At 44.3% G+C, this 18,761-nt stretch overlaps 1 protein-coding gene across 1 annotated transcript; it reads right to left on the bottom strand.

Moving 5' to 3' along the window:
• Positions 1 to 4,232: 4,232 nt before the first annotated feature.
• On the bottom strand, positions 4,233 to 18,551 carry LOC144506842 (extracellular tyrosine-protein kinase PKDCC-like). Its single transcript, XM_078233197.1, has 7 exons — positions 17,928 to 18,551; positions 15,040 to 15,162; positions 13,991 to 14,262; positions 12,573 to 12,652; positions 12,383 to 12,490; positions 8,451 to 8,627; positions 4,233 to 5,964 (listed from the first exon to the last, which is right to left on the bottom strand). Exons 1-7 carry the CDS (start codon positions 18,522 to 18,524, stop codon positions 5,867 to 5,869), a joined length of 1,455 nt encoding a protein of 484 aa, XP_078089323.1. The 5' UTR covers positions 18,525 to 18,551; the 3' UTR covers positions 4,233 to 5,866.
• Between the last annotated feature and the right edge of the window lie 210 nt (positions 18,552 to 18,761).

Genomic DNA, 18,761 nt, shown 5'->3' with positions numbered 1-18,761 from the left:
CAGCAGTCTGGGCACCCAGCAAGGCTGTCGGGAACTGTTGGCTGGCGGGTACAACTAGAAGGACCATTGTCGCAATGTGAGGTGCAGAAAGACCAGAAGTGATGGAAATCTGCAAGAGCAACTGCTCGATTCAGACTTTGGGCTCGTTATCATACATTTTCCTTAACAGGAGAAGAGGGCACCCAATGCCCGTGAACGCTTACGACAGGTGGCAGAGTGCCAACCTTACAGAGCTGACCCTTATGGAGCAAACATATTTGAATTGACTGGCCAGCACAGGATGAGACTAATTGGCAGAAGCGAGATGGGAGGTTTTGGATGAGGCAGATGAGAGTATAGGGCCCAGTTTTGCCAATCCATGTGCAAAGATTTAGTGGACATGGTGGAAGGGATGTCTGGTTATGCCGTGTGGCCTCAGTACATCCAAACTCTCACCACTGGTGATACATGCCATGTCTGTGAGAGAGATGATACGACTGTTACTCAGTCTCCCTCCTCATCCTTCATGTCCACTCACCACTCATTTATATTCATCTGGTCACTCCTGTCCTGTCTGACGATGCTGAGAGTTTGCCAGTCTGAGACTCTTAGGAAGAGCAGAGGATCTCAGAGGGTGCAATGCCCCAACCTCACCCCAAACTTTACATCACCACAGATTCTTTCTTCTCAGTGGGTTTATGTACATCCATCGAAATAATAGCAGTAACTGGGTGGAGCACTGTGCAGTCACCACAGCAGCTGCTGGGATCTGTGATTTCCCAGCACATTGAGACTCAAAGTCATAGAGTCATAGACATTTACAGCATGGAAACAGGCCCTTCGGCCCAACTTGTCCATGCTGCCCAGGTTTTATCACTAAGCTAGTCCCAATTGCTCGCTCAGAGGAGTGGGAAAGAGACCAGGAAGATGCTGAGCCCCAAGGAGCTGACGAACCTTTGGGGATATCCATCAGGCAGCAAATGGTAGATGTCCAATTGGAGATGCATGAAAATCCGGTGGAGCTTCCAGAGGGATTGTACGGCCTGGCACGGACAGTGGAGGAGTCCATCCAGGCAATGAACACTGCAATCAGCCTCACTTCTGAATGCACTGGATCACCCATCGAGAGGATGGTGACTCTCATGGAAAGCCACACCATGCAGCTCAATCAAAAGATTCTGGGTACACGTTTAGACTTGCCAGCACATTGCCAATGACCTCAGTAAAGCATTGCCAGTCTGAGAGATGGAGACAGTATCTGGAGACCCAGCCAGGATCTCCAGACACTTCATCAACAGTGACCAGAGGGATCCAAGTAAAGCTCACACTGCTGGATGTGCAGGAGCTGCCTGCATTTGGAGATTCCTCGCTGGGCCCTCCTGATGGTGACAGCAGTTCCTCCACTCCTCTGCCAGTGACTGGTAGTGCCTCAGGTGCTGAGGTGACAGAGATGGCTCCTGGTCACAGTGCAGGAGTCGCTTGCACGTTTGGGCCTTCACATCTTCAGGTGATCGTCCAGAGCAAGGGGATATCAGAGTCTGCAGCCCACCCCCACAGCAATGATCCAACACCCACAGTGCAGCACCTGGAAAGAAATGAGAAAAGCACTTTATACCGAGTAGGGCCATTACAGGCGATATATAAATGTGTATCTTCAGTTTGGTATTGTTCAAATACACTTGGTTAAATTGTTGTTTGCAAATAAATGTTTGTGTGATGCTTGGGGGTGGCACAGTGGTTAGCACTGCTGCCTCACAGCACCGGGGACCCGGGTTCGATTCCTGGCTTGGGTCACTGTCTGTGTGGAGTCTGCATGTTCTTCCCGTGTCTGCATGGTTTTCCTCCCACAGTTCAAAAGGCATGTTGGTTAAGTTACTGGCCATGCTAATTTCTCCCGAAATAAAATCCCACCCGAGGTCAATGGACCAGTGGTGGGCAGTGGGTTGGGACACTCCACAGAGATTTCCTGCAGGCCCTTGGCAGGACTCTGAAATGAAGAAGATTAGGGCGATTGTCACTTTCAATCCATTTGGCGATGAATGCCCTCTGACACGGTTCGATGTTTTCTGGCCAACAATCATCTGGCATATTGAAGTGGCAGCTGCCCTAGAAGCCTTCTTCTACATTGGCCGAAATTTTACCGGCCCACCCACTAGGAAGATCTCAGGCCACTTCACTTAGAATGTTTTCTATATTTCCCGTTATCTTTATGAATAACTTTATCATTCCCTGGGTTATCTGTTCTAATGTTGTCCTTTCTGGCCTCCAACTTGTGTGAAACTCCACCAGCTTTACCCAGTCATCTTCCTTTGGTCTGCTTGCTTATCAGTCGATCTTCAAAGGCCTACACTGGACCCCAGTGCCTCAATGCATTATATTTTAATCCTCATCCTTGTTTTTAAGTTTCTGTGGCCTTACCCACCATATTAAGCAAACCTACCCAGATGTACATTGCCCTCATTGAACACTCCATTCAGCCTTATGTGCATACCTTCCTTTCACCTCACAATTGGTGGAATGGCCTTGAGTCACCTAATTCCTTTTCTCTGGAATTCCTTGCCTAAATCCTCTATCTTTCCATCCTTCTCTTCTTCTCTTGACATCTTTCAAAATTCTCATCTTCAGCCAAAATTCGCTCTTCCCAGTTTCTCCTTTTCTGCTCCATCTCTATTTTCCTCATGTCTATCTGTGAAGTGCCTTAGGGTCTTTCTACATTAACGGTGTTACATAAATTCAATTTGTTTTTCTATTCTTATGGAGACAAAGGTAACTTTAACTACTAGGGGGTTAATTATACATCAAGTCATCATTCGTTAATTGAAATGAAAGTTCTGTGGATGGAAATTGGAAATTCTCAAAGTACTTCTGACTACTGCTTACCATTGAAATGTATTGCCTGTTATTTTATATTCTATCGCAGAGCACTACTTTTAATTAATGTTTCATAGACAACGTTGATTCCCTATGTGAAGACAACACAGCCAGTCCTGTGTGAATCGTGGGTCTTTCTTCAATAATATCAAGAAGCAGAACCATATTAACAAATTGTTTCCCCTTTATGTTCTATGCATGGGTCATTATTAAAGGTTATAAACCCAGAGTAGCACTTAACCATGCTCAGCAAACTGATTATTGTGTTACAACAGCTACAATATACTCAGTCTGTTTTTAACATTTTAAATAATTTCTTGCAGGCCTCAATGATTCCAAGAAAGTTCCCCTTTTCCTTCCCACCTCCTCCAGAAATATCTACCTACTGAAAACATCCTGGCGACAGGCTAGCAACCTGTTCCAGGAATAACTAGCTATGGGAATTGATGAAGCTGATGGAAGTCTGTGTTGGTGCACCACTATGTGTGGCAAGAGAATTGGAGTAGACTGAAAAATCCAACCTGCGTGCATTTTAAACAATTCATTTTAGCAGCCTTTAACAAAACACTGAAAATAAGGGTCAGCAGAGGCATTGTATGAACTTATTGGTAGATTCTTATGACAAAAAATCCCAGTTTATTTCTCCCATGTTTACAGGTCCCCATAAAGTGAACTAGAGTCCTTTGAGGAGTGATCCTACCAGCCTGAACAACTGAATTCAAGAGGGTTGACAAGAGTCTTTCGTCTCTATGGGAACTGATTTGGCTCCATTCTGTAGGTGAAATTGTGAAGTGGGCGACAATTGACACAATTATATTGTATTCTCTATAATATTCAAATGCAACAATGAATATTACATAGAACATAGAAAAGCTACAGTACAAACAGGCCCTTCGGCCCACAAGTTGCGCCGAACATGTCCCTACCTACTAGGCTTGCCCATAACCATCTATCTTACTAACTTCCATGAACTTATCCAAAGGTCTCTTAAAAGACCCTATCGAATCCGCCTCCACCACCACTACCGGCAGCCGATTCCACGCACCCACCACCCTCTGAGTGAAAAACGTACCCCGAACATCTCCTCTGTACCTACTTCCCAGCACCCTAAACCTGTGACCGAAATTATAAATTATTTTATACAATTTTGACAAAAAGCAAGTTCGTTTACCAATAGACTCCAATTTAAAAGTTGCATTCTTCTACACCTAGTAATATTAGCTGTTGGCCACGTGAATCTGACAAGATGACATTTCATGCAAGTTGAGCAATGAAGCAAAAACTCCCATTTGCCCTCGCTTCTGTCAAATTAATTTTATTTTCTGTGAAAGTCAGAAAAGCATAACATATAAGTTTGAAATGAAACTTTTAAACATTTGACACTTTTTCATTGAAAATACGTCTGTAACCTGTAAGGTCATTATTCAGTAACATTCCAGTAGCCTTTCCTGAAAACCTTCTGCAGCGTTGAAGCCTCTTCCACCATCAGTTTTCTTTCTGAAGGCTCAGGCATGTGAACGTTTTGAGAAGTGACAATGTTTTTTCTCCCCTCAATTTGTTTTGGCAAATGTCATGACCCACTCTTCACCTGTCTCCTCCTCATTTCAGAACTACCCATATTGTTATCTTCTAACACACTGCATGATGTTAGCCTTCTCAGTATTCATGGGCGCAATCTTCTGCTCTCACTGGTGGTGAGCTTGGAGGTGGGAAGGGTATGTAACTAGGTGGCACGGTGGCACAGTGATTAGCACTTCTGCCTCACAGCGCCAGGGACCCGGGTTCAATTCCCAGCCTGGGTCACTGTCTGTGTGGAGTCTGCATATCCTCCCCGTGTCTGCATGGGTTTCATCCGGGTGCTCCAGTTTCCTCCCACAATCTGAAAGACATGCTGGTTAGGTGCAATGGCCATGCAAAATTCTCCCCCAGCGTATCCGAACAGGCACTGGAGTGTGGCGACTAGGGGATTTTCACAGCAACTTCATTGCAGTGTTAATATAAGCCTACTTGTGACACTAATAAATAAACTTAAACTTAGGCGGGAAGGTGGCATACTGGAACCCCACCTGCTTCATGTACCTCCACCAGAATTAAGTTCTGCTAGTTGAGGCCCTCAAATGGCCAATTAATTATCACTTAAGGCCTGATCCACCATTGCTGGTATTAATCCAATGGCGGGTGGGCCCGTTACCATGCAATATGCAGGGCAGCTAAAGCTGTGCTGCCAACTTGTTACTTCTGGGGGCTGGGAGACAGGTGGGGTGTATCCCTTGACTTAAAGCCACTCAATGCCTGCTTGAGCGTCTAGACCTTGGGAGGGGGAGAGGTGGCCTGCTGAGAGCCATCCAGTCACTCTTCTCCCGAGCACCAATTCCATCCTAAACTGGCATCTACATTCTTGCTGCATGACTCCTAAGTTTTGGGACTCTCTAGACGGAGGTTTTGAGATCAATTGCAGCACATCTACTATCCCCATCTTAGACCAATTACTCAGCAACAGAAAAGGATCACAACTTGGATGAGAGACTGGTACCAATTCCCAAAGTACATGAACAGATTGACTAAAGTGAATATCTTAACTGACGCTGCCTCAAGGATGAACTAACTTAGATTACAAATGTAGTCAAGTTAACTATCCCATGTTGAAAATGTTGTGAAAGGAGGAATGCTATCCTTATAGAAACACATTTATATATCACTCTGTCTTAAATATTATTGCATTACTATTAGTTTGATTCTACCATCTATACTAAATGAAGAAACATTCCCCGAAGACTTATATTATTGATTAACATTTCAGTTAGCATCCTCAGACTGGTAATCAAAATGCATTCTTCTATCATTAGAGTGGCTAACATCAAGGTTCTCACATTCAGCTTCTGGTCTAAAAGTCTTGGAAACCCTGCCATATTGATTAAACAGCAGCAAATCAATAACTGAAATAGCATTTAATGCTTGAAACTCTAATTAGTTTCAGATTTCTTTCAAGATGAACTACTTTTATGATCTTGATTCTTCACATCGGTGCCCTGAAGCTATGAGACTTCATGTAGACGGTTGAATTAATATCCAATACCAGCTCAGTGCTGCTTCTGAATGACACCAAGTATCGTCCTGTAAAAAAATACTGCAGTTATTAACCCGGCTACATTAAGCTGCTGAAATTAACAAACTACTCCATATCAACATTCCCGATTTCACAGAAATCAGAAGTTTGCCATCTGTAGAGATGACCATTCAGCGGAGGTGGTCTGAAACATGTAATTCCATTCAATTGGCCACAGCCCCCAAGCATCTAAACTTCATCTAAATCTTTAAAATAAGGTATACAACTGTGAACAGCTATTATCACAATCATTTTTTAAAGTTGGAAAAGCATCAACACTCCCTCTGGCTCTTTTCATTGTTACTAATTCAAAGGCTTGTTGTAGCCCAGTCATCACTGCGCCATAAATACATTTCAGCACATCCACATGGAGGTCTGGCTTCCTACACACAAGAAAGCAGTGTGACTACAGCAACCACCTTACCTTGCTCAGTTTGGTACTGAATACATGGATCGTAAATCTCTGACTTGACTTTTTAAAATATCTCTAGGCATATTAGGATAAGCATGTGACACTATTTGGAAGTTTTGCTGTAAGCAAAATTGCTGTGCAATAAATGCTACCATTAAAAAATACTACAAGAATATCATAGTTTTTAGCTATTTACAGTACATTGAAACTCTATCCATTTAACTGATGAGTTGCTTAGGAGTTAAACTCAGGTTTGAAGGATTGATTTATACAGTATTGGCACCTCCAAAACCAAATCTAGTTGCTTACCATCTCTTCGATTCACAATATGATAGTTGCATTCTGTCACCATTCAAAGGTTATTCATTATTGTCACAAGTGGGCTTACATTAACACTGCAATGAAGTTACTGTGAAAATCCCCTAGTCTCCACACTCAGGAGCCTATTTGGGTACACTGAGGGAGAATTTAGCACGGCCAATGCACCTAGCCAGCATGTCTTTCAGACATGCATGCACATTAAATAGTTCAATAAATAGTATGGCCATTAAAATATTTTTAACATTGCACCCATCAGAGACAACCAATCAACGAATCATAAATACATGTTATTGTTACCAGACATTATTCATGCTTTTTCTCCCTTATCCTGGGTTGACTTTGCCTCAGGATTCTCAACTACAAAAGAATGCATTTGCAAATATGCTGGCTGAGATCTGCGATTTACATTTGGAACAACCGGTTGGATTCCAAAGTCAGGCTGGGAGATCAATTTGATCCACCTTTTTAGCTCAGCATCTTCAGCATGATGGTGAAGTAGAAACCTGGAGCAACGCTAAAGGTGGTACTACTGAGTAGCGAGGTGATCTTTTCAAACATGCCCTGAGTGCTCCCGTCTCTATATTCGAAAAGAAACAGTTTATCCCGACTACATTTTTTTTTCAGTATTTTTATTCTAATCAAAAAACCCAATTTGAATGAAGTCCAATCATGGTCCCCACATGAGAGACAAACAAATCCAAGCTGACAAGGCAAGACATTGCATCCCATCTTGGGCTCGATCAAACAAGATCCAAGCTGACAGGATGAGGCATTGCACCCCATCCTGGGCTTGATCTGACGTCTCACCTTAGCCAAAAGCCCGAGATGGCTTTGAAAAACTGCATCAGGTAAAGCCTCGGCTTATCTTCATTGGCTCCCTTAATCCTAAACTCTACCCTAACTTTGGCAAACCACGATCAGAGAGCTAGCCTCGTACCCTGCCTGATCATGGTTTCACCCTTGCCAACTAAGTATTATGATGCTGAAAGCTGCCATTCTACTCATGGAGTTCTTATTTTAAGCTCTACGTTTGCCAAGCTACTATGCTGGACCATTAAAGTAATTGTCTGCAAAGCCATTCCTCTCCTGAGTCATTAAGCTGTTATCTAATTGCATGCCCAATTCCTGCCTCCACCTTATTGTCAATAGATCCGTGACTTTATATGTTCAGCTGACATGCTGTGAAACTCACTTGCATTTGATAAAACCAATTCTCAGCAGTATACAAGCTATCAATTTATGATCATCAAAATCAACATTTGGAGCGGCACGGTGTCACAGTGGTTAGCACTGTTACCTTACAGCGCCAGGGACCCGGGTTCAATTCCTGGCTTGGGTCACTATCTGTGCAGAGTTTTCACGTTCTCCCCATGCCTGGGTGGGTTTCCTCCGGCTACTCCGGTTTCCTCCCTAGTTAGGCCACGCTAAATTGACCCTAGTGTCAGGGGGTTAGCAGGGTAAATTTGTGGGGTTACGGGAATAGGGCCTGGGGTGGGATTGTGGACAGTGCAGACTTGATGGGCCGAATGGCCTCCTTCTGCACTGTAGGGATTCTATGATTCAATTGTAAACATTCAAAATTGGGGTCAGTTCATTGCTTCCTGAATTTTCAAGCTAATTTCTCTTTCTCCTTTTTTTAATCAAAAGTAGTGAATCAGATTCCCTGTGCTGGCACTAACCAGTAGGGTTAATTTCACAAGCTATTGATCTTTATCACAGCTGCCATCAGCTGCACCAAAGTGGAAAACAGTAGAATTGTACCGAGCCATGTTGTCTGCTGGGTAAAAATGAAGCTCTGGCACTGTTGTTGAGAGTGGCAGATTGCCGCAGCCTCTTCTTTATTATGCACAGACAGCAAACAGCCGCGGTGGTTGTAAGATGGCCAGCATTTGTAGTCCGAATTGTCTTGAATGCGAAATCCCTCAAATATCTTATAATCTGAAAGATAGTAACACACATCACGTTATGGTCCCACACAAATTTCACTTCATGCATCAACACAATTGAGCTCTGAAGTTACATCCAAATTCGAAATAAATAATTTCAGAGATCAAAATCTGAATTTGCTCTGTGTACTATCATTCATGATGTGGAGATGCCGGCGTTGGACTGGGGTAAACACAGTAAGAAGTTTAACAACACCAGGTTAAAGTCCAACAGGTTTATTTGGTAGCAAAAGCCACACAAGCTTTCGGAGCTCCAAGCCCTGTGAGTGAGAATTCCCACTCACCTGAAGAAGGGGCTTGGAGCTCCGAAAGCTTGTGTGGCTTTTGCTACCAAATAAACCTGTTGGACTTTAACCTGGTGTTGTTAAACTTCTTACTGTACTATCATTCATACAGGTACTCCTAACGTAGAAGTCACTGAATTGTGCTCACTTAATTTCCGGCGTGCTAGGAAAGAGCGAGACATATTAGTATTCTCAATTATCTGGCTGGTCGGGTAGGTCGATTAAATAAATGTATTACAATTAAATGTACTGCATATCAAGTTGCATATAGTACAACAAAAGCAAAATACTGGATGCTGGAAATCGGAAATAAAAAACACAAAATGCTGGATCAACTCAGCAAGTCTGACAGCATCTGTGGAGAGAGAAACAGTTACCCTTTTTTGAGTCCATGAGTGGGATTCTCTGACCTTCCCACCACATGGGGGTGACACGTTGGGACAGTGGTTAGCACTGCTGCCTCACAGTGCCAGTGACACAGGTTCGGTTCCAGCCTTGGGACAGCGTCTGTGCAGAGTCTGCACGTTCTCCCCGTGTCTGCGTGGGTTTCCTCCGGGTGCCCTGGTTTCCTCCCACAGTCCAAAAGACGTGCTGGTTAGGTGCATTGGCCGTGCTAAATTCTCCCTCGGTGAACCCGAACAGGCGCCGGAGTGTGGCGACTAGGGGATTGTCACAGTAACTTCATTGCAGGGTTAATGTAAGCCAACTTGTGAGACTAATAAATAAACTTCAAAAAAAACTTTAGATGTTTCTTGGCAGTGGGAGGTGGCACGCCACTCGCCGCTTTCAATTGGATTTCCCCTTGCTTCCACACAATGCCGCTGGGAAACCTGTGGTGGGGTTGCACTGTCAGCTGGACTGGAAGATCCTGCCACCGTGAACGTCCAGAGAATTCCAGCCCACACTTCCAGAGAACTGAAAAGAGGTAGAAATGTAATGAATTTTACACTTGGAGAGGTGGGTGGAGGAGGTGAGCAGAGTAGAAGGACGTGGATAGGTCGGAACAAAGGAGAGATTGACAAAGGTGTCATGGACATAAGACAAATGTGAGTGTTAATGATGCCATTAAGGACTGAAGAGTGCTAATAGTGGCAAAAAGTAAGATTGCAGAATGTGTTAATAGGAGAACAACGGTCTGTGCTCAGTGGGAGCAAAACTGAACAACAAGGGACAGGTGGCCATGTGAGGAGGAATGGAGCTGTGTTGGGCCAGGCCAAGGAAACCAAAAACCAAAAAGCCCAAAAGAGGCGTCAGAATGAGGGGAAAGTTCACGGTCTGGTGGGGCGAGGGGGATACAAAAAGGTAGACTGTGAACTTTCCCCTCCACATTGACACTCCTGCCTCCCTTGTTTTTTGGACGCAACATGTCTCTACCCTTACATAATAAAATAAAAGCAAATTACTGCAGATGCTGGAATCCGAAACAAAAACAGAAAACGCTGGAAAATCTCAGCAGATCTGATAGCATCTGTGGAGAGAGAATAGAGCTAACGTTTTGAATCTGGATGACCCTTCATCGGAGCTTCCCCCATTTCTACCCCTCTTCAGTTGTCTAGAAGGGTCACGGGCTCGAAACATTAAATCTGTTTCTCTCTCCACAGATGTTGCCAAGCCTGTTGAGTTTATACAGCATTTTCTGTGTTTATTGCATATGTTACATCTTGGCCAGTACCCGTGATGCCACATGTAATTTTACTATAAAATAACACTTTGACAAAAGTTACGTACCTGTTTTACAAATGGAACGTTTGCTTTTTAGTGAATTGTTATGGAATTTATTCAACAGTTTTGTAATATCTAAATGCAATTATATAATGAATATAGGATGAAAGGAAAAATCACACAGTCTTCAACTTACACTGTCAATGCAATGCCACAAAGCATTCCTTGTAATCAATTAAATATTAGGCCTCGCCGCATTGGTAAATTTCACACAGGAAACGGAAGGTATCACTACAGCATGGTTTATTGGATGACCAATACTCAGTGCCTTATATGAATAAACCAGATTCTATTTCCCCACATTGTCCAATTCAGCATCTGAGTTGGGCATCACAGTGGCAAGCAAAAGCTGTGCCATCTATGTGGAAAGGCATGAGAAAGAAAACAGAGTAGAATAGGATTGGGTTGTGTTGGATGGATGGCACTTTTTGCCTCATTGTAGCCATCCAAACAGAGATCTGATGCTGGTGTGCAAACAGACTGCCTATTTGTCTTGTTAGAATCATAGAATCCCTACTGTGCAGAAGGAGGCCATTCGGCCCATTCAGCCTGCACCGACAACAATCCCAACCAGGCCCTATCCCTGTACCACCCCCCCGCCCCCCCCCCCCCCACCCCCCACCACCCCCACTTCCTGGTCCCCCTGACACTAAGGCCAATTATGCACAGCCAATCCACCTAAACCACACATCTTTGGATTGAAGCGTTCTCCAAGGCGGCCTTCAAGACACACGACGGCGCAGAGTCGATGAGCAGAAACTGATAGCCAAGTTCCGCAAACATGAGGACTGCCTCAACCAGGATATTGGGTTCATGTCACACTATTTGTAATCCCCACAGCTTGCCTGGACCTGCAGAGTCTCACTGGCTGTCCTGTCTGGAGACAATACACATCTCTTTAGCCTGTCTTAATGCTCTCTCCACTCACATTGTTTGTATCTTAAAGACTTGATTAGTTGTAAATATTCACATTCCAACCATTATTCATGTAAATTGAGTTTGTGTCTTTATATGCCCTGTTTGTGAACAGAATTCCCACTCACCTGAAGAAGGGGCTTGGAGCTCCGAAAGCTTGTGTGGCTTTTGCTACCAAATAAACCTGTTGAACTTTAACCTGGCGTTGTTAAACTTCTTATTGTGGGAGGAAGCCAGAGCACCCGGAGGAAACCCATGCAGACAAGGGGAGAATGTGCAGACTCCACTCCGACAGTCACCCAAGGCCAGAATTGAACCCAGGTCCCTGGCACTGTGAGGCAGCAGTGCTGTGCCACCGTGCTGCCTCTCTTGGCAGCAGAGGGATGGAATTGAGATGGACAGAAAATGCAAATACACTGAAAACATTGCAAAAGAAACAGAGAAAACCTACTGAGTCATTTCATTTTTTTTATTGTACTTAAAAGAGTTGCATAAATTACTTCAGATGGGGGTGAATCAAGGTAAAGTTGATTCATAGAATGTTGTATTAAATGCTTGAGCACAAAATATCTCCAGTTATCCCCATATGAAATATTGGGATCTATGCATTTTGATGTTATAAATGTGTGTTTAGACCATTTATTTATTCTATAAAGCACACATCAGCTCTGGTACAAAGGGCCAGAGTTATGTTGCTGATCCATACAACTGTGATCATACTGGAATGACCTGCATGGAGGATTTATATCTGAGAAGTTCTTGCTGTCCCACTGAAGGATTAATAAATTGAGGGGCGGGGGTAAGAATATTAAATCCAAAGCAGTACCTTCCAGCCAAGAGTGAGAACGATTAATGCGATGCATTCCAGACTTGTAAAGATACAACACTTCTTCAAAAGCTTCTAAGGTTTTATTAATCCCATACCGTAGGTCTCCTGGGGGCAATATAAATCACAGTCAATTACTGACATTACTGCTACTTCCTGGAATAAATACAAGTTTAAAGATAATAATTACCTGTTGCATTCATAATTTCACACAGGAGGGGTGTTAAAGCAGAGGGTGCGCTGTAGGGCAGCAAGTATGTAAAGAAAAATCTTTTAAAAAGAAACAGAAAACATTAATGGGGAAAACACAGTCAAAACAAAACAACATGGAAAGATTACTAATACAGGGCTTTTATGCAAATGAATTTAATCAGTGATGCATATTTTTCAGTTGTATTAACAATAAAACTGGGGTTGCTGTCATTTGTCCAAGATACCCAACAGCATCTTTAGGCAACTACAAACCCACAATAAAATGTGGGTATATTTTTTCTCCACGGGCTGCACTGCTGAGGCAGCTACCACCCCCAACAGGTTACGATCAAATGAAGCATCTCACTTACACTGTTCATTTGTCTGCAAAAACCCTTGAAAAAGTTACATCGTGTGGAATGAGGTGTTCATAGAATCCCATAGAATCACAGAATCCCTACAGTGCAGAAGAGGCCATTCGGCCCATCGAGTCTTCACTGTAACACAATCCCACCCAGACCCTATTCCCGTAACCCCTCATATTTACCCGACTAATCCCCCTGACACTAGGGTCAATTTAGCATGGTCAATCAACCTAACCCGCACATCTTTTGGACTGTGGGAGGAAACCGGAGCACCCGGAGGAAACCCAAGTGACCCAAGGTCAGAATTGAACCCGGGTCTCTGGTGCTGTGAGGGAGCAGTGCCAACCACTGTGCCACCGTGCCGCCCCATTAACCTAACCCATGCATCTTTGAACTGTGGGAGGAAACCGGAGCACCTGGAAGAAACCCACGCAGACACGGGGAGAATGTGCAAACTCCACACAGACAGTGACCTGAGGCTGGAATTGAACCCGGGTCCCTGGCGCTGTGAGACAGCAGTGCTAACCACTGTGCCACCGTGCTGCCCCAGGTGTTGCTGAATGGCATAATAACTTCATAATTACTGATAAGCAACCTCACTGGCACTGAAAAGCAAATTTTATATTCGTAGGATATATTTTTCCATATTGTCAAGCTAGCTACTTCATTTATAATTATTTTTGAAGTTTTTTATCTGCGCATTTTAAAGTGAAGAGATTCAGCACTTTTAACTACCTGCTTTGCTGTCTGTGGCAATATTTCAATGTAATTTGCTTGCTTACATCACTGCTGTTGCATACCTGGTGATCCCTTGGACTCGACAGCAGATTTAAACTGCTATTCGGAAAAGGGGAAATCATGCTCCAAAATTGTCAGGTTTTTGTGGGTAGCTTTCTTCAAGATCAATGTGACGCCACAATCTAGACTGCTATGTTCATGGAAATGCCTCTTTAAGGGCGATATTAAAATTACAAGTGAACTTTGAAAGTTAAAGATATTCTGGAAATGTGTTAACTTTCAATATGTCATGGACACTACCCAGCTTAGATACCTGAATGCGTTGTAAAGGTTTCTCTTCTCGTTTATTTGATGGCACTTCCCTTCTGCAGTACATCGAAGATTGAAACTTCGGGTGGGAAACTCGAGGACACAGTCACTGTCCGCCTGACAGGAAAGTTCTTCCGTGCTGACATCATCCAGGTCCGTCACTTTGAGCTCTCCGTCCACAATGACAAATTGACGCGGTTGGAAATCCAACAGAAGTACCGAGCCTAGAGGTGAGTGAGCTAAATAATGGAGCAGCTTCACTAGACTCAGACAAATCTGAAATAGATAGGGTGCAGAATAGAGTTCACAGCGCATTACCCTCCTGGAACTGACACTGTCTATCCTTGAAAATACAGGAATCCAAGACATCCCTGGGCAATGGGCATTCATTGGCATCCAGAAGATCAAATGCTGCCTCAGATCTCTTTGGGCGAGCAAGTATGCTTTTTGGTTTGGTTTGTCCTACTTTAATATTAAGTAGTGAGAAACACTCTTCTGTTTGACTGGCTGAGTGCGATACTGGGACAATCGGAGATTCCCGATGGACACTCGCATGTGGAGAATGGGCAGTTGTGCCAATAACCAATGGGAATCGTGGCCCAGCAGAAAGTCGTATTTGTTATGGGGAAGTGGGAAATTCAATGGGAAATGAGCATCCCGGTATTGTAGGGATATGTGACATTGAACAGTGACTAAATGAGCGTTTCAACCATATTTAAATATTTTAGTATGACACTCCCTTGAACAGAATTCTTCTCCTATCAGTTTTCTTAGTACCTGACTAGTAAATTCACCTTCACCTACTGAGTCCAGTTTCAACTGGACATTATGAAGCTGACAGATACCCAGGCACGAGGTGTTCTCGTTAGTTAGCACCTTGCCCTCATTTTATGTAGATTTAGTCAATTTGAATTCCCCTATGAGTCTCTTCCTGATGGTTAAATAGGATTTTTTTTTTCTCTCCCAGGACATCTATTCCGGACCTCTGGCACACAGGGTAACCCTAATCCTGCCCAGTTTAGTGCCCAAAATGTGTCGGTTTAGATTTCTTACCCGAAATCTCTCTTCCCAGGGAGTTTGCAGAAGCTGTATCATTTCCACTGGAGTTCCCAGTTCCATCATTGCGGTTATCACCGGTCCATCTTCCAATCCACCATAAGAGCACTGACCATATAGCTACATGGGCAGAAAGCCCGGATTAGGTAGGAATTGCAATGCTGATGACCCAGTAAAGTACCCACAATCTAAACAATGTTTTCATGTCAACATCATAGATAACAATGGGAAACGTCTGCAGTCCTATGAGTTGTTTTCAGCAGGGTGGCTTGATGGCATAGTGGTTAGCACTGCTGCCTCACAGCGCCAGGGACCCGGGTTCGATTCCTACCTCAACTGTCTGTGTGTAGTTTGCACATTCTCCTCATGTCTGCGTGGGTTTCCTCTGGGTGCCCCAGTTTCCTCCCACACTCCAAAGATGTACAGGTTATATGGATTGGCTATGATAAATTGATCCTTAGTGTCAGGGGGATTAGCAGGGTAAATACGTGGGGTTATGGGGATAGGGCCTGGGTGGGATTGTAGTTGGTGCAGACTCAATGGGCTGAATGGTCTCCTTCTGTACTGTACGGTTCTATGATTCAACCAACACGGAACAAAACCCCCTTTTAAACATTGCAGAACAAATGGCAAGGCTTATACATGAGGGAAATCAGACATAAAAAGAGCCAAGGGACTTTGAACAGATAAGTAACAACTTGTTCAAGAGGTGGGCAGAAGCAGCATCTTAAAGTAAAAGACAGGTGGAGATTTGAGACGGCACACAGCCTAAACACATTAACAGAAAATGCTGGAAAATCTCAGCAGGTCTGACAGCATCTGTGGAGAGAGAATAGAGTCAGGGTGACGAAGGGTCTATTCTCTCTCCACGGATACTGTCAGACCTGCTGAGATTTTCCAGCATTTTCTGTTTTTGTTTCAGATTCCAGGTATTTTACCTTTAGCCTTAACACGTAAGTTTGGAGTTTGTGTATGATTTCCGCCCAATAACAACTTAGCCTGGGCAGAATTAAATTAAAATTGTGTAAACAAAAACGGTGGTGCAATTTCAAGCACTCGCGAGTTGCGTCCATAATCATCTCATGTTCAAATGTCTGCCACCTTTCACAACACTTCAACATCTTCTCCAGCCCCGCCCACGACACTGAGCGTGTCCCAGCCGGGAACGGAAAAGCGAGGTTCCGCCAATTGCGCTTATTGATAATGTGAGATTCTCAGATCCAGCACAGACATTGGTGTTCATATCAATACAACACCAGATAAACGATCACCAGTCAATGGAAAGTACTGCAGAAATATCCATTTAGTTTAAACGGAGTGGAAAGTACCTCTTGTGGTCGCCAGCCTCAGTGTGTGTGGGATTTATCTTCTACACTACCCCAACCAACATCTTTAGACCCCTTTGGTTTTGTTCCAGGTGCCAGTTAATCGACTGGTTGTGTATCGTGGTTTCATTGATGGATGGGGGAGTTCCAGTTGGTATTATGCGAATGAGTTTGTGCGGAAATTTGGGCGAAGTTTCATCTCAGCAAAGGAACAGGGCGTATCAGGCCCATTTACAGTGTCAAGGGGAACTCTTAACTCCATTTCGGAACTTCTGAAACCTTATGGGAGGTTGGATTCCTTTCAAATCAACTCTGCTCACATCAAATGATCGCATACAATACCAACTAATAAGCTAAGACCCAACAGCAATTTAGATTAAAAATGTCCAAACCAATCACTGTCCAAACATGAGGGATGCGAGAAAGGAATGGTTCATATTTGTTTGCAAGTAGTTAATTGCAGTGCTGTCCTTCTCTAAGTCATGGAGTTTTTTGCGGCTCTTTAAGGCAGCTCTGAGTTCATGTCCCCACTGAAGGGGCGTTCATGATGCAGTTCAGATTGCTATTCCCCTCGCCAATCGTTGCAATACTTCCCCACTCCGGGGAGAGTGTCTGTCAAGATGCCAAACAAACGAGGCCGAGTGTGGCTACTCCAAACAAAGCTGTCATATGAACAGACTCCTTTGGCAGTACTTTGCAAACCTTCCAGGAGAAACTTGGGCAGCAGACTCTTGGGGTACATTACCGCCTGCAAGTTCCCCCCTCCGAGGTACATTAATTTGGAACGATATCGCTGTTTCTTCACTTTCCCCGAGCCAAAATCCCCTGGAACTCCCTCCCTAACAGCACTGTGGGTGTACCTACACCTCCAGAACGGCAGTGGTTCGAGAAGGCGGCGCAACACCACCTTCTCAAGGGCAGTTAGGGATGGGCAAGAAATGTTGCCCTAGCCAGTGACGCCCATGAACGAACAACAGGCATATTCTATTTTATTATACAAGATTCCTGGATTTCCCCCGTGTGCCTTGAGGATTACACCTCAATTGTTTCCAATGAGAGCCATTGGTTTACAGTGAGTAAGATTCTGCGGGGCTATTCTGGGGTGGAATTCTGCGATTGGGTCGTTTTGTGTCAAACTCATTGCTGGAAGCTGAAAGTGTGAAATGAAGAAATGTGAGCGCAGGCAGCATGTTACCCGATCTTTAAAGTGATGCTGAAGGATAGGATATGCCTCACAACTCATTCTTGAATGAATAAAGCGGGAGCACTTTCACCACCACCCCAAATAATGCGAATATACTTACTGTATAAAGTAGCTGTCAACACAGCTTCCAGAACCATATCCCTGCGATGTCTGCCAGTTGCATTGCTGTTTTGTTATACTTAAATATTAAGACTGCACCATTATAAGTCAATGCACGGTGACTGAATTCTATTAAATTGTGCATTTAACTTTTACAAAAATGCTCCTACAGGCGCCGCCTTAGCAAATGGTTAGGCGGATTTTGTCAATATTTATTTTAAATGAAAGTAAATCCGTGCCACAATTCAGAGAGTTACCTGGATGATATTCGGATGCCGAAGCCTTTGCAGCAAGCTAATTTCCTTGATAATTTTAAAAGCTGCCAGTCTGTGGCAGTCCCTGGCTTGCCCATAACGCTGAATGCAGCGCATTACTTCATCGCCCTGGCTGTTCACGCTTTTCAGGGCGATGGCAGTGCCATCCTGCAGAGTCCCTTTGAGAACAGTTTTAGTGTAGCCAGAGCCCAGGAATTCAATCCCGGTGATATTCCTCAACTCACTGCAGCCCACAGTCCCACCGAGTAGATTGCCAACAGCTCTGCCGGTTCTCTCCGGGGTGTCACTGGAGACCTGGGCAGGAGCAGCAGCCTGGGACCCTGCCGCCGAGGAGTGCGGAAAGCGGTCGGGACCGGAAAACTCCTGGTAACGAATGATTTCCACTGCCCTCTCTTCGATTTCCTCCACCAGCTCACGAGGCCCTGGGCTGAATAGCGACTTGAGTTGGCCGGGAAGCCCAGCTCTTGCCCCCACACCCTCCGGCCACCGGTAGCGAGCGGCTAATGTCAGGATCAGGAGTACTGAAATGACAGCCAGAGCTGCAGGAAGGGAGCAGGCGATGGAAAGTTTCTTCCTCATGGCCAGTCCTGGTAGCGGGCTGAGATGTGTCTGATTGGGACCGCCTGTCACTGCAAAAGCATTGCAAGCTGCAGGATGATAATAACATGCTGGAGGTGTGTCTCTGAGCTGCTCCTCCCACCCCCACCCCAGCGCATCATTATCCTATCCACTGTACAACCACTGAACAATGTTTCTCCACTCAGAGGGTTGTAAATCATTGGAATTCTCTACCACAGAGGGCTGTGGATCTCAATC

The sequence above is a fragment of the Mustelus asterias genome, chromosome 18 (genome assembly GCF_964213995.1).
Source record: "Mustelus asterias chromosome 18, sMusAst1.hap1.1, whole genome shotgun sequence".
NCBI lineage: Eukaryota > Metazoa > Chordata > Chondrichthyes > Carcharhiniformes > Triakidae > Mustelus > Mustelus asterias.
The sequence above is the reverse complement of the archived record's forward strand: the minus strand, read 5'-3'. Positions and strand labels throughout refer to the sequence as shown.

What these genes read in the sequence shown, in the direction of transcription:
- LOC144506842 (XM_078233197.1), bottom strand. Translation starts at nt 18,524, where the DNA reads ATGAGGAAGAAACTTTCCATCGCCTGCTCCCTTCCTGCAGCTCTGGCT. An exon ending in CCTGGGAAGAGAGATTTCGG is followed by an intron (nt 14,263 to 15,039) that starts GTAAGAAATCTA and finishes TATCTATTTCAG; the next exon opens with ATTTGTCTGAGTCTAGTGAA. An exon ending in TGAAATTATGAATGCAACAG is followed by an intron (nt 12,491 to 12,572) that starts GTAATTATTATC and finishes TATTGCCCCCAG; the next exon opens with GAGACCTACGGTATGGGATT.